The 16,451-nt window shown below is 47.4% G+C and overlaps 1 protein-coding gene across 6 annotated transcripts in view; it reads right to left on the reverse strand.

Moving 5' to 3' along the window:
- Nucleotides 1-16,451, reverse strand: part of pak4 (p21 protein (Cdc42/Rac)-activated kinase 4) — a 156,155-nt gene that overhangs the window by 17,642 nt on the left and 122,062 nt on the right. For all 6 annotated transcript variants that reach the window (XM_080218151.1, XM_080218150.1, XM_080218154.1 and 3 more), the window contains 3 exons: nucleotides 11,672-12,424; nucleotides 3,042-3,488; nucleotides 221-354 (listed from right to left, as the gene is read on the reverse strand). In XM_080218151.1, coding sequence (XP_080074277.1) covers nucleotides 221-354; nucleotides 3,042-3,488; nucleotides 11,672-12,424 — 1,334 coding nt within the window. The remainder of the gene's footprint in view (nucleotides 1-220; nucleotides 355-3,041; nucleotides 3,489-11,671; nucleotides 12,425-16,451) is intronic.

A 16,451-nucleotide genomic window follows, 5' to 3' on the forward strand; every position in this document is an offset into this window, starting at 1 on the left:
ACATAAAGCGCAGACAGTTTACAGATTACTGATTACTGATTAGAATTACTGATTACATTCACCTGACAAAGAGGGAAACCTCGAAAGCTTGTGAGTTTACTATCAAATAAATCGGTTGGACTTAAACCTGGCGTTGTCAGGCTTCTTACCGTGTTTACCCCAGTCCAACGCCGGCATATCCACATCATTTAAACGGCTGCGTCCAGGGGACGATCCCTACCTGGTGTGCGTTACGATGTCAGTTAGTGCCCCTCCTTCCAGAAATTCCATCACCACCCACAGCTCGTCGTCCACCAGGTAGCTATTGTACATTTCCACAACGTTTTCGTGATGGTAATCTCGCATTATCACAACCTGCAGAGAAACAACAAAAAAAAGGGAAGTCGTGTCTGGTCGGTTACTGCCGGGGTGATACCTGCGTATCGCAGGCAGAGAGTTCAGATACAATCTGACACAGCCATATCTCTCCCTCTCTCTGAAGATTTAAGGCTCAGAAAACGATTTAAGGATTGTTATAGCTACACGGGTGGTGTGTAATCCTCAGGTTCAGGACAGCTAGGCTTTCATCTTTCAGTTTTAAATAGACAGCTGCAGCTTTTGCATCAAGCGATTTATAAACTTGGATTGTCACATACATCAATGCAACATGCTATAATTTCAATTACTTACTAATTAGCACAGTCAGCGCGGTAATGACTAACATGCCCCAACACCATAAACTACAAAGTTTATTTAATAGTGTCGCAAGTAAGGCTTACATTAACACTGCAATGAAGTTACTGTGAAAATCCCCTAGCGGCCACACTCTGACGCCTGTTCGGGTACACTGAGGGAGAATTTGGCACAGCCAATGCACCCTAACCAGCACGTCATTCGGACTGTGGGAGCACACAGAGGAAACCCATGCAGATATGGGGAGAATGTGCAGACTCTGCACAGACAGAGACCCGCAGCTGGGAATTGAACCCAGGTCCCTGGCGCTGAGAGGCAGCAGCGCTAACCACTGTGCCACCGTGCAGCCTGAAGATTCACTCACTGAAATTTTTTTTTGCAGTTTCACACACAAATAGTGCCCTTAAGATATGAAAAGAGTCTCAAGGCACTTTGCCAAGAGCAATTAGACAGCAATGTATGACACCCAAGCAGTTATCAGGTCAGATATCCCAAACTTGGTCAAAGAGGTGCTATAAGCAGTGTCTTAAAGAACAAAGAACAGAGCAAACTTCCCACATCTCCATTAGGTCAGAGAATTGCACATCTTGTCAACCCATCCGTTTCAATGGGTAGAAACTGAACAGCATTCACCTTGTTTTTAAAGTTTATTTATTAGTCACAAGTAAGGCTGACATTAACACTGCAATGAAGTTACTGTGAAAGTCCCCCCAGTCGCCACACTCTGGCACCCGTTCGGGTCAATGCAGCTAACCAGCATGTTCTCCCCGTGTCTGCGTGGGTTTCCTCTGGTTTCCAGTGAGAGAGATGTGTTGGTTGGTCGTGCTAAATTCTCCCTCAGTGTACCCGAACAGGCGCCGGAGTGCGAGGGTTAATTCAGCGTGGCTAACGCACCCTAACCAGCGCGTCTTTCAGAACGTGGGAGGAAACTGGAGCCACCCAGAGGGAACCCACGCAGACACGGGGAGAGGGTGCAGAGTCCGCATAGACGGTGACCCAAGCCGGGAATCGAACCCGGGTCCCTGGTGCTGTGAGGCGGCAGTGCCAACCCACTGTGCCACCTCTCAGTTTCTACAGTCCTGTTGCCATTCCGAGGAAGTAAAAGGCTGAGTGATATGACCATGGATCACAGCGTACAAGTCACCCCGGTATACACAAGACAACCCCATTCTTATTAAATACCCAGCGTATAAATCGACCCGTCCTCTTCAGCTATGGCCTGCCTGCTACACTCGCATCAGTAACCAGACTCCATTTCCCATCCCGCAGCTCTGACAGAAGAGTCATCAGGACTCGAAACGTCAGTTCTTTTCCCTCCTTACAGACCGGCTGAGGTTTTCCAGCATCCGCAGGAATTTGCTTTTCTCAAATGCTGAAGCCAGCCGCGTGCCGTTTATACTCCACTGGAGGATTTTATTTTATTTTTTTTAAAAACAACACTCAACACCGTAGTGAGAGCTCCCACCGGGCCGTGCCCTTTCTCTTATGGGACTGGCTCCTCTCGCGCCAGCACAGCTCCCAGAGCTGTGCCCCACAGTAAACGTTCATCACTGCCTGAGCCCAAATACTGCACACTCATGACCCACGGTAACATCAGATAAAAGTACAGAACGGCGCCAAAAGCAATTAACTTGGACCCATTCGTCAACTCCTGTTTATATTTGTCGGACTCGGCCTCTGAACGGGAGGGAATTACTGCCGTGTGACTCCAGTTTACTCTCAGATAACTCCCCAGCCCCCTCCCAAACCCGGGGGCCAGTGCGAGCTTTGGGGAGGGGGAGTGGGATCAATCCTGGGGGGGGGGGGGGGGGAGGATATGAAAGCAAGCCGGGGTTTGCAGGGTGGTGGGGGGAGAAGCAGACCAGGACTGTACTATTATATGTGGGTAGGTTTCAGAGTTTACCAAGATTAATACGGTGGATTATAGCTCCCAAAAGATATGCAGAGCCTGTCCTTTCTTTTAAAATATGAATCATAGAATCCCGACAGTGCAGAAGGCAGCCATTCGGCCCATCGAGTCTGCACTGACCACAATCCCACCCAGGTTCACCTTCTTGTAACCCACACATATTCACCCTGCTGATTCTCTGACACTAAGGGGCAATTTAGCATGGCCAATCAACCTAACCCACACATCTTTGTGGAGTGTGGGAGGAAACTGGGGCACCCGGAGGAAACCCACGCAGACACGGGGAGAATGTGCAAACTCCACACGGACAGTGACCTGAGGCCGGAATTGAACCCAGGTCTCTGGCACTGTGAGGCAGCAGTGCTAACCACTGTGCCAGCCAAGGTAGAATTATGTATCAAAACTGAAATGTGAATAGTGAGCGTTTGCCAGTACAGGTTGGTCTGAGTGTCCACATTACCTCATTGAACAGTAGCTCGCGCCTCTGCTGTTTCCGCAAGTCCATTTTCTTTACAGCGACCAGCTTCCCTGTGCTCTTCACCGTGGCGATGCAGACGATGCCCGTTGAGCCCTCGCCAATCTTAATAAAATTGTCCAGGTACGTCCGGGGGTCTCCAGGGTCCACCACCATCTGGAGCGCAGCTCGGAACTGCTGGTGCGACACCCGCTGTGGCTCACGCTGGGGTGACCGCGACTCCAGTCCCTGGGGCTGCGCTGGGTACGGAGCCTGAGAGTTCGGCTGTGCCACACGTGGCAAATGTGTGTCAGAGGCATGAGGGACCAAGCCTTGGTGTGCTGGCTCAGGGTGGCCTGGTCGGTGGTGGCCCTGTTGTTTACCCACGTTATTCTTTGCTGCATTGGGTCCATTGTGCCGGACATCATGAGGTATCCCCACTCGATGTTCAACCTAAACAGAAGAAAAGGGAGTGGAGAAGAGGTTTGGTTAGAATTGGTGGTGCGAGGAGACATTCTTACATTCCCTCTTACTCCTGTAGTGCCATCTACAACTTCAGCCATCATTAAGTCACTGTCAACATTAACAATCATGAAATTCAACTCATTCTTTCTGGACGCATCACAGCTTGATATGGCCCAAGGCCACAAGAAACTACATAGGGTCGTGAATGCAGCCCAATCCAACACGCAAACCAGACTCCCATCCATCGACTCTGTCTACACTTCCCTGCTGCCTCAGAAAAGCAACCAGCGTAACTAAGGACCCCGGACATTCTCCCTTCCACCTTTTTCCATCGGGAAAAAGATACAAAAGTCTGAGGTCACCTACCGACCGACCCAAGAACAGCTTCTTCCCTGCTGCTGTCAGACTTTTGAATGGACCTACCTTGCATTAAGTTGATCTTTCTCTACACCCTAGCTATGACTGTCACACTACATTCTGCACCCTATCCTTTCCTTCTCTATGAATGGTATGCTTTGTCTGTGTAACGTGCAAGAAACAATACTTTCCGTTGTATACTAACACACGTGACAATAATAAAATCAAATCAACACTTTGGTATTTGTGAGAAAGAGCAGTGCTTCCTGGAACTGCATTGCCAAAAGGAACCTGGAATGTGCTGCGCCACACAGTAAACAGGCTTCATGTAAAGACAAATTAGAGGGAGTGCTGTACGAGAGATAGGGAAATTTGATAAGTCAATAAATGTCAGCTGTAAGTCAATGCTGTCTGATATCCCAAACTCATCACCGTCAAACTGTCTTCACCATTGATAATCTGTAATCATCAGTTAATGTACAGTCAATGTTTACAAGGATGGCCAACCATATCGCTTTGCTCATCGTAAAGCATTGCAACAACTTCCAGTATGTGACTAATCATCAGATTGCTCCCATATAATATTTGATTTGTCGTTAGTATACAGTGAAAAGTATTGTTTCTTGTTCCCTATACAGACAGAGCATAGCATTCATAGAGAAGGAATGGGGCAGCACGGTGGCACAGTGGTTAGCACCGCTGCCTCACAGCACCGGGACCCGGATTCGATTCCTGGCGTGAGTTTCCTCCAGGTACTCTGGTTTCCTCCCACAGTCCGAAAGACGTGCTGGTTAGGGTGCATTGGCCATGCTAAATTCTCCCTCAGTGTACCCGAGCAGGCAGCGGAGTGTGTGGCGACTAGGGGATTTTCACAGTAACTTCATTGCAGTGTTAATGCAAGCCTACTTGTGACCAATAAATAAGAATAAAAGTATTGTTTCTTGCGTGCTATACAGACTAAGCATACTGCACACAGAGAAGGAGAGGAGAGTGTGGCAAATGTAGTGTTACAGTCATTGCCAGGGTGCCAAATCTGAGAGATTGTATTTACGCATCGTTAAAGACTTTAAAAGAGTTGGATTAAAGTTTTAGAAGAATAAGAGTAAAAGATAGAATTAGAAGGTATGGTGGGCACAGTTTGCAAATAGTTGTCCCCTCCAATTCAATTTTCAAGTTTGCTAACAAGACCACCATAATGGGTCAGATCTCAAACAACGATGAGACAGAGTACAAGAATAAGACAGAAACTGGTGCAACAACAATAATCTCTCCCTCAATGTCAGCAGAATGAAGGAGATGGTCATCAACTTCAAGAAGTGTAAAGGAGAACTTGCTCCTGTCTACATCAATGAGGACGAAGTAGAAAGGGCTGAGAGCTTCAAGTTTTTAGGTGTCTAGATCACAACAACCTGTCCTGGTCCCCCCCATGCTGACATTATATTAAGAAAGCCCATCAATGCCTCTACTTTCTCAGAAGACTAAGGAAATTTGACAAGTCAAAAATGACTCTCACCAATTTTTACAGTTATGCCACAGAAAGCATTCTTTCTGGTTGTATCACAGCTTGGTATGGGCTCCTGCTCTGCCCAAGACCACAAGGAACTACAAAAGGTTGTGAATGTAGCCCAACCCATCACACAAACCAGCTTCCCATCCATTGACTCTGTCTACACTTCCCGCCTCGGAAAAGCAGCCAGCATAATTAAGGACCCCACGCACCCCGGACATTCTCTCTTCCATCAAGAAAAAGACACGTAGGTGTCTGAGGTCACGTACCAACTGACTCAAGAACAGCTTCTTCCCTGCTGCTGTCAGGCTTTTGAATGGACTGACCTTAAGTTGATCTTTCTCTACACCCCAGCTATGAATGTAAAACCACATTCTACACTCTCCTCTATGAACAGAATGGTTTGTCCATATAGAGTGCAAGAAACAATACTTGTTCATTGTTTCAGCATAAATTGCAGAAGGGCTGTGGAGATTTTCTGGGCATCTCATCACACTCCCACATCCCTGTCAAAGCCTTGAGGGGGGGCTGGGGGCAGAGAGAGAGAGATAGAGAGAGAGAGAGAAAAAGAGAGAGTGAGAAAGGGGGGAGGGGGAGGGGGAGTGTGTGTGTGTGTGTGTGTGTGTGTGTGTGTGTGTGTGTGTGTGTGAGAGAGAGAGAGACACAGAGTCATAGGGTGGTGCAGGCTTTCTCCCTTTTTTGTTCAATTCCACATCCAAAGTCATCATTTGAATTCCCAAGGAATCCCAGGATCAAGAAAGGAATGCAGACTGTTCAGCGGTGCCTCTGGACTGTTCTAGAATCTTATGGCAAGGAGGAGGAACACCAGAATGTAACTCGTGGGCAACTGATCTTCAGGGGGATACCAAAACCACACCAAATCTCAAAAAAAAAACTCACACCCTGGGTCTTTGTAGCTTAAAAGGTGTAACTGTAACTGTCCCAGAACATAACACAAGAAATAGAAAAGATCTCCTTGGTTAGGCACCTTTCCCAACCCATTCCATCGGATCAACAATGATCTTTTACTCAACTCCACTTGTTCTATAGATTCCTCAATCACCCGAGAGCCCAAATACCTGCTGATCGCAGCTTTGAATATTCTTAATGACTGATCATCCACTGCCTCTGGGGCACAGAACTCCCCAGATTCACAATGCTGAATGCACAATTTTCCAATTTCCCTTTCTCCAGCCAGTGTCTCAAGCCCACTAAAAGTTTCACACCTTTCAGTGAGATCACCTCTCATTTTCCTGGACTCCAGAGAGTGTATGTCAAATCTACTTAAACACTTCTGACAGAAATCAATCGAGTGAAAACCGGTTTGACCAAAAGGGGGAAGACACACACACACACACACACACACACACACACACTTCACATTTATACCTGTGACTATATCCCTCCTACCTCACATCATATACAACACAATTGTCACTGCTTACACCAACCCTACATTCACCGAAAGGAATCTTTGCTTAAACCTTCCATAAAAAAATTATGTACCATATCTGATAACATTTTCTTATTGAAATATAAAGTCCCAGTATAATCTTTCAAATTACATTAAACGTTCTGATGTCACAGCAGCTTGTGTCATAAAGCAGCTTAACTGCCTGAAGCTTTTGACAGACAAAACACAGTTACGCCCCATACAAATCCCCCCACCCCAATGGGACAGGCATTGGCAGCAATCTGCGGTTAACACTCCCAGTCTCAGACTTCACTGAGAACATTCTCCATTCATTTCCTCAACAGAATTCCCACCCTGTAAAAATCCCCAAACTCCCCCAACTGGAAGGACAAGGATAGGAGATGCATGTGAACATCACCAACTTCAAGTTTCCTTCAAGTCACACAGCGCCCTGACTTGGGAAAGTATCGCTGTTCCTTCGCTCTTGCTGTGTCAAAATAGGCAGTGGCACAGTGGTTAGCACTGCTGCCTCACAGCGACAGGGACCCAGGTACGATTCCAGCCTTGGGTCACTGTGTGCGGAGTTTGCACGTTCTCCCTGTGTCTGCGTGGGTTTCCTCCAAGTGCTCTGGTTTCGCCCCCCCCACAGTCTAAAGACATGCAGGTTGGATGGATTGGCCATGCTTAAATTCCCCCTCAGTGTCAAGGTGATCAGCAGGGTAAATTTGTGTGGTTATGGGAATAGAGCTTGGGAGGGACTGTTGTCAGTGCAGGCTCAATGGGCCAAATGGCCTCCTTCTGCACTGCAGGGATTCTATGAAAAATCCTGGAACAGTCTCCCAACCAGCACTGTGGATGCACGTACACTACACGGGCTACAGCAGCTCAAGGCAACATCTGAGCTTCCCGACAGCAATTCAGGATGGGCAATAAATGCTGGCCCAGCCAGCAACGCTCACATCCCACAAAATAATTAAAGAAAACAATAGATGGAAGATCAGAGGCCAGGAACACTACCCAGCCTGATCTCTGAGGTCTTCACCCAGTGCAGGGTTGGCAAAGGATCCGGAAACAGATTAGGATACTCTCTCAGCCAGGGTTCCCGGCTTGGATCACTGTCTGTGTGGAGTTTGCACATTCTCCCCGTGTCTACATGGGTTTCCACCAGGTGCTCCGGTTTCCTCCCACAGTCCAAAGATTAATTTAGAATCCTACAGTGCAGGAGGCCATTCGGCCCATTCCCACTGACCCCAATCCCACCCAGGACCTGCTCCCATAACCCCGTGCACCCTGGCTAGTCCCCCTGACACTAAGAGTCAATTTAGCATGGCCAATCCACCTAACCCGCACATCTTTGGACTGTGGGAGGAAACCCACACAGACACGGGGAAAATGTGCAGACTTCATACAAACAACAGTAACCCAAGCCAGGAATCGAACCTGGGTCATTGGCACTGTGAAGCAGCAGTGCTAACCACTGTACCACCATGCCACCCCTCGATGTGTAGGTTAGGTGGATTGACCATGCTAAATTGCCCCTTTGTGTCAGGGGGATTAGCAGAGTAAATGTGTGGGATTACGTGGATAGGGCCCAGGTGGGATTGTGGTCGGTACAGACTCAATGGGCCAAACAGCCTTGTTCTGCACTGTAGGATTCTACGATTTTAGAAGGCGCCCTTTTCTATAGAATTGCAAGAAGATCTGGCTCTGAGACCCACCTCACCCACTGCGAACTCGGCACGGGCACGTATCAGCTATAATGTTCCAAATGGACAAGCATGACCCTGCCAAATAAAAATGCTGATCTTTATGGCTCAATTATCACATAGAAACGGAGAATCATAGAAATCCTACAGTGCAGAAAGTGGCCATTTGGCCCATCGTGTCTGCACTGACCACAATCCCACCCAGGCCCTACCCCCATATTCCTACACATTTACCCGCTAATCCCTCTAACCTATGTATCTAGGACACTAAGGGGCAATTTTAGCATGGCCAATCAACCTAACCTGCACATCTCTGTACTATGGGAGGAAACCCACGCAGACACGAGGAGCACATGCACACTCCACACAGACAGTGACCCAAGCCGAGAATCGAACCCAGGTCCCTGAAGCTTTGAAGGCAGCAGCGCTAACCCGCTGTGCTACTGTGCCGCCCAAGAAGGGGGAATTGAAAATAGACCAGCTTCGCTGCTATAAAAAGCGACGCAATTAGATAATCACCACTGAGCGTGATGTACTTATTCCGACTGTTCCCACACCAGCGTATCTGCTGGGACACCAGAAAGGACGTTAGGTCTAACACTGAAATGTAAACATCACCAATCTGACTGTGAGAGACAGATCGCAGTTAATTACTGAATCAGTCACTTTGGGGTTTTCGTGGAAATTGGATGGAACTGTACGAAATAAACTCCCAAATTAAAACTACCAGAAGTACCTAGGTTGATTATTTTATTTATAATGTATTTTTCTATTACTGTTACAAGTAAGCTTACATTAACACTGCAATGAAGTTACTGTGAAAATCCCCTAGTCGCTACACTCCAGCACCTGTTCAGGTACACTGAAGGAGAATTTAGCAAATGCCATGCTAAATTAATTTAATTTTTTTTTAATTATTAGGCAGAAGTAGGCTTACATTAACACTGCAATGAAGTTGCTGTGAAATTCCCCTGGTTGCCACAATCCGGTGCCTGTTCGGGTCAATGCAGCTAACCAGCACGTCTTTCAGACTGTGGGAGGGAACCGGAGCACCCAGACGAAACCCACGCTGGCATGGGGAGAATGCCTGCAGAAACCACACAGAGCGACCCAAGCCAGGAATCGAATCTAGGTCTCTGGCGCTGTGAGGCAGCAGCGCTAACCACCGTGCCGCCCTGAATACCATCCTTATAATTTAACCCTACAGTTTTCATATCATTCTGACGGGCCTCCTTTAGCACATTAGGGATTCTATGATTCTAACCCAGGGTTAAAAATATTTAATCACTGTGCCTCTACTTGTCTCTGGGAAAGAGAACCTCACCTTCATCATAAATGGTTCACCTCTAATTTTTAAACTGTGTCCCCCTAGTTCCAATCTCTCCCACAAGAGGAAACATCCTCGCAGCATCCCCTCAGGATCTGTGTGGTTCAATCAGATCCTCTCATTCCTCTAAACTCCAATGGCTACAGATCCAACCGATGCAATTTTTTTCTCAAAACATAACCCCTTCATCCGAGCATCAGTTGAGTGAAACTTCTCCATTGCCACAAATGCAATTATATCCTTTGAGGGAAGACCATGTTTTCATTAATTTGTGGGACATGGGCGTCACTGGTTGGGCCAGCATTTATTGCCCATCCCTAGTTGCCCAAGGGCAGTTGAGAGTCAACCACATTGCTGTGGTTCTGGAATAACATGTAGGCCAGACAAGGATGGCAGATTTCCTTCCCTAAAGGACACTGGTGTGTTTTTCTGACAATCGACAATGGTTTCATGGTCGTTATTAGATTCCAGATATTTTTTATTGAATTCAAATTTCACCGTCTGCCGTGACGGGATTTGAACCCGGGTCCCCAAAGTATTAGCTGAGCTTCTGGATAATAGACTAGTGATAATACCACTAGGCCATTGCCTCCCCTAGATTGTATAGCGTATTCCTGATGTTGTCAGATCTACCCTGTACAACTGCAGCAAAGCATCCCTACTTTTATATTCCATGCCCCTTGTAATAAACAACAACATTCCATTTACATTCCTCATCACTTGTTAGAATGTAACCAGTGACAACTTTGGTTGGATGTAATGTGACCAATGGGAACAAGATGCAAGAGTCAGCTGACCCAGTGAAACATGGAACCAGAGTGATGTAATAGTCAGCTGATTCATCATAAATAAGGAACTATGTCAAATTGTAGGGAGCTTGGATTGGCCTGGGGCGAGGCCCCAAGTTTGGAGTAATGATGTTTCTTTATTAAACCCCTTCTTTGATTTATAAATTGGAGTAAGTTTTGTTCATTAGCTACATTTTGAAGAGTTCCTTCTGAAGAAACATCACTTACTTTATCAGCAAATTAACCTTTTAAGATTCATGTTTTTGCACTTTCTCCTCATGTCTACGTGAGTTACGGTTACGGAGAGAGCCTAGGATGGGATTGTGGTTGGTGCAAACTCAAATGGGCACAGTGGCCTCCCTCTGCACGGTATGGATTCTATGGTACCTGAGATTTCTGTTCATGGGCCCCCAGACCCCTCTGTTCCTGTTAATTCAGAAAGACAAGAGGAGCATTCATTGAATTGTATGGCAGAAGAGGAGGCCATTCGGGCCATCATTTCTGCACCAGCTCTCCAACTAGGCATCGTGACTTAGCATGGGGAGTGGCACTTTTTCCCAGTATCCCTGCACATTGCTTCTGTTCAAATAATCATCTAACACCCTCTTGAATGCCTCGACTGAACCTACCTCCACCACATTTCCAGAAGGAACATTCCTGCACATTCATAAAACACTACAGCACAAACAGGCCCTTCAGCCCACAAGTTGCGCCGATCATATCCCTACCTACTAGGCCTATCTATAACTCTCAATCCCATTAAATCCCATGTATTCATCCAGAAGTCTCTTAAAAGACCCCAACGAGTTCGCCTCCACCACCACCACCGACAGCAGCCGATTCCACTCACCCACCACCCTCCGAGTGGGAAACTTACCCCTGACATCTCCCTAGATTTTAAAATAGTTCTTACAAAACACTCTTGCTTCTCAAGTCGAAAGTGGGTGACCTCAAAATGACCCCCACAGCTTTGCCCCTTCACTTAAACAAACTGCCCCCCCATCCCCTGCCCAGAGCATTAAAGAGGTGGGGAGGGGAGGGTAACAGGTCAGTTACAAATTGCCATACAGACCTGATTGCTGGTGCCTCGGTTTGCCCCCGTCTCGGCCATGGGGTAAGTGTTGAAGGGTCGCCCGGCCTGGTGCGTGGTCTTCATTGCTCCGTCTGCACCTGGAGCATGTGGGGGACGGATGTTTGGGCCAGAAAGGGGTCGCTTGTCTCTTGGGGACTGAGGGCTGGTCTCGCCCGTGTACGTAGATTTCGGCCTCTTGTCAGAGCCTTCGTTTCTCTTGCGCTCCTGCAAGCCCGTGGGCTCAGTGAAACCTACGTGATTGCCCTCCCGATCGCTCGGATGGTCTCTCCTGCCATCTGGCTTGTCGTGCGATTTGGCCTTACTGTCAGCGTGCCTGTGGTCAGGGCGGGGCTCCCTGCTGCTGTGGTGATTGGGCCGGTTTCCAGCAGTCCTGCTCGGCTCCTGCCCTCTTGGCTGTTGCGGGTGAGCCCGGCTATCGTCTCGCTCAGCATTCCGGTTCCTTTGCCTGTCCTCCCTGCCCTGGTCCCGCTCGTCCCGGGACTCCGGCTTGCCCCTCTCGCTTCTCCCCTTGTGCTCGTGGTGTCTGTCCAGCTCAGCTGGGTACGTGCCCTTGGAGTGCGCCTCGTGCATTCCATTCTTGTGCAGTCCATCCTGCATGGGGTCTTGGCGGAGTAGGGAGGGTGGGCTCCCTCTCCGCAGGGAGTTGGAACGAGTCACGGAAACATTCTCAAATTCATCCAGAAGCCAGTTGAGAGAGCAGTCGATTCCGATTTTGCTTCCCCGGACAATGGCCTGAAACACAAAAAAGAGTAGATTTTAATTCAGAGAGATAAGAGCAGCATTCATGGAATTGTATGGCACAGGAGGAGGCCATTCGGGCCATCATTTCTGCACCACCTCTCCAACTGGACATCATGACTTAGTGTCACTCCCCTGCCTTTTCCCAGTCTCCTGTTTCTATTCAAATAAATCATCCAACGCCGTCCTGAATTTTTTGATTGAATCTACCTCCACCACACTTCCAGGCAGCACATTCCAGACCCCAACCTTCTCTGGATGAAAATGTTTTTTATTCATTTGTGGGACATGGGCATCACTGGCTGGGCCAGCATTTATTGCCCATCCCTAGTTGCCCTTGGAGGGCAGTTGAGAGTCAACTACATTTGTGGCCCTGGAGTTACACGTAGGCCAGACCGGGTAAGGACTGCAGGTTTCCTTCCCTAACGGACATTAGTGAGCCAGATGGGTTTTATCCTACAATCGACAATGGTTTTGCGCTCATCAGTAGATTCTTAATTCCAGATTTTATTGAATTCAAATTCCACCATTTGCTGTGATTCACAACAGGGTCCCAGAACGTTAGCTGAGTTTCTGGATTAATAGTCGAGCGAAAATAACACTAGGCCATCGCCTCTGCGCATCACATTTGTGAACGAGTTATGGATCCAAGTGTTAGAAACTCAGTAAGGTTGGAAATGCCCTCAGCTCAGTGGGTTTCCTGCCTCGGAGGCAGCAGCAGGTCACGGCTTCAAGGTCCACTCCACGGATCTGAGTGGGTAATCTAACAATTCAGGTGAGGGATAGTTGCATTGTTGGAAGCACTGGATGATATGTTAAACTGAGACACCACCAGAGTGTTCTGGTCACCATCCTATTACGCTGGTCACTGTTCCTCCTTAAAGCAATTCCCCATCCAAATACACACACACTCAGCGGCAGTAACAGAAATCAGAATCCCTACAGTACAGCAGGAGGCCATTTGGTCCATCGAGACAACAATCCCCCAGATCCTATTCCCGTGATCCCAAATATTTAATCCCTCTAATCGACATTTCCCAGGACACTAAGGAGCAATTTAGCGCAGTCAATGCCCGTAACCCACATATCTTTGGACTGGGAGGAAACCAGAGCACCCGGAGGAAACCCACGCAGACAGGGGTGGGTGCAGACTCCATACAGACAGTGACCCAAGCCAGGAATCGAATCCAGGTCCCTGGCGTTGCGAGGCAGCAGTGCTAACCACTGTGCGGCCCCTGAATAACATTTATTGGTGTTTTTGGAACCATGTTAAAACAAGGATTTCTCCCCAGGTAACTTCCATGCAATCCGGGAAACCTAACACAACAGATCGAACACTGAAAAGTAACAGGTGTTAATACTGGAATCCACTGCCCCATGGAGGATGTTGTGGCAAATGAGCAAGTATTGTCACACGATATCGTAAACAGTACTCTTTATACCGAACCACTTAAATTGTGCAACCCTCACTTGAAGCTTTCTGAGAGAGATTCTTTTTAAAACAAGCACGGTGCCAGAAATGTTTTTAAAACACAGCAGAATTTTGTCTGGAAACTTCACAGATCCAGCTGCAATATAGAGACAGAAGGTTGGCTGAACAGATTCACCCACTGCAGCTATTGCTAACACTGGGCTTTTTAATTTTTACAAATTCTACTTAAGAGTCCAGCTTTTGGATTTGTATTTAAAAATGCTGGGGGTGGGAAGGAGGAAGAAACTAAGGCAGACCATACTGGGTGGGCGGAATGGACATTGAGGCCAGAGCAACACAGTGGCGCAGTGGTTAGCACCACCGCTTCACAGCGTCAGGATGCGATTCCTGGCTCGGGGTCACTGTCTGTCTGTACAGGGGTTGCGCATGTCTGCATGGGTTCCCTCCTGTTTCCTCCCACAGTCCGAAAGACATGCTGGGGATCTTCACAGTAACTTCACTGCAATGTTAATGCAGCCTACTTGTGACACTAATAAACAATTTGGCAAGGGAGGAGAGGAAATGGAGGAGATACTGCGTAGTGAAGGAGAGGGAGGGAGGTGGACAGGGGAAGCACAAGGGAGAGCAGAGGATTTTGCATGCTCATTTATAAATCTCAGTACTTTCAAGCTAGTCAAACTTTTACAGATGCATCATAGAAAGCATTCTTTCCTGGTTGTATCACAGCTTGGTATGGGCTCCTGCTCTGTCCAAGCTCACAAAGAACTACAAAGGGCTGTGAATGAAGCTCACTCCAACACACAAACCAGCCTCCCATCCATTGACTCTGTCTACACTTCCTGCTGCCTTGGAAAAGCAGCCAGTGTAATCAAACACCCTGTGCACCCTGGACATTCTCATCCTCCGGGAAAAATGTCATCCAAAAGTCTGAGGTCACACACCAACTGACTCAAGAGCAGCTTCTTCCCTGCTGCTGTCAGACTTTTGAACGGATTTACCTTGCACCAAGTTGATTTTTCTCTGCACCCTAGCTATGACTATAACACTACATTCTGCACTGTCTCCTTCCCTTCCCTATGCTTTGTCTGTAGCGCACACAAGAAACAATACTTTTCACTGTATCCCAGTACATATGACAATAACAAATCAAATCAAATCTTCAGCGATATAATTATGGAGCCATTCACACATCCATCTCTCCCTCATTAGATCAAAATGCAGAACTGTCTTGGTCTGGTTTCAGCTCCATTGGGCATCCGCCCAAAGAGGCATCGCTGAATTACATACAAGTTACAGCTTCCAAACAGGACATTCGCCCCAACTGGACCATGCTGGTGGTGATGCTTCAGACAAGCATTTCCCCCCCCAACGCCCCCCCACCCCATCTTCTTTCATCCAACCTAGACATAACCTTCTACTTCTTTCACCTGCATTTACTTTGTTCCAAGCATCAAGTTCCATCATCTCACCACCCTCTGGGTAAAGCAGTTTCTCCTGTGGGAATATATGACTTATTGCTGACTATCCCCATGTTTAGGATTCTCCAACCTCACTCGCTGCCAGGATTCTCCCGTCCCGCCGCAGCAGACGGGGATTCTCCATCCTCGCTGACAGCAGGGGACGTGAACAGCCAGAGAATTCCAGCCATCTTCTCTACATCTGCCCTATCAGAATTTACAAGAAGCCAGTGGCTCCCCCCTCACTATCCTTTGAAAGATAGGGCTGTTTTCTCTCAGTTTTTTTTCTTGAAGGTTATAACCTCTCCATTCTGGAGAGCGAGTCGTAAATGCTTCAAGTTGACAGTTGTGGATGGTGAGCAGCAACAAGGGCCTGGTGGTTCACTTATGGTTCAGCATTCCAAGACATCAGAAAGGGAGCCTAAACGTGGGAGATAGGATTAACAGACGGGCCACATTCCAATCTCTGGACCCCACAGGTGGTAGGTACGGTTACAAGTTGGAAATAGTGATATTAAGTGCTCATACCCACACACTCAGCAAGAATGTGGAGTGTTAGTGATCTCACCACAATGCAATTCCAACTACTCTGATAAAAAGAATCCTGCTCCTTGCAATGTAACAAAGAACTTGATGCTATTGTTTGCAGTTACAGTCTGAGCCCATACCGTTAGAACATAGCTTATCTGGGGAGGCAGTGGGGTAGTGATTCGATTTGATTTATTATTGTCACATGTATTAGTAAACAGTGAAGAGTATTATAAAAGCAAATTACTGCTGAGGCTGGAATCTGAAACCAAAAGAGAAAATACTAGAAAATCTCAGCAGGTCTGGTAGCATCTGTAAGGAGAGAAAAGAGCTGACGTTTGAGTCCAGATGACCCTTTGTCAAAGCTGTATTGTTTCCTGAACACTATACAGACAAAAGCATACCATTCAGAGGAAAGGAGAAGGTGCCAAATGTAGTGTTACAGTCATAGCTAAAGTAAAGTTTATTATAAAGGTTTACATAAACATTGCAATGAAGTTATTGTGAAAATCCCCTAGTTGCCACATTCCGATGCCCGTTCGGGTACACTGAGGGAGAATTTAGCACGGCCAATGCACCCTAACTAGCACGTCTTTCAGACTGG

Source organism: Carcharhinus amblyrhynchos, unplaced genomic scaffold (assembly GCF_965287045.1).
Source record: "Carcharhinus amblyrhynchos unplaced genomic scaffold, sCarAmb.v2.hapA scaffold_37, whole genome shotgun sequence".
NCBI classification, from domain to species: domain Eukaryota; kingdom Metazoa; phylum Chordata; class Chondrichthyes; order Carcharhiniformes; family Carcharhinidae; genus Carcharhinus; species Carcharhinus amblyrhynchos.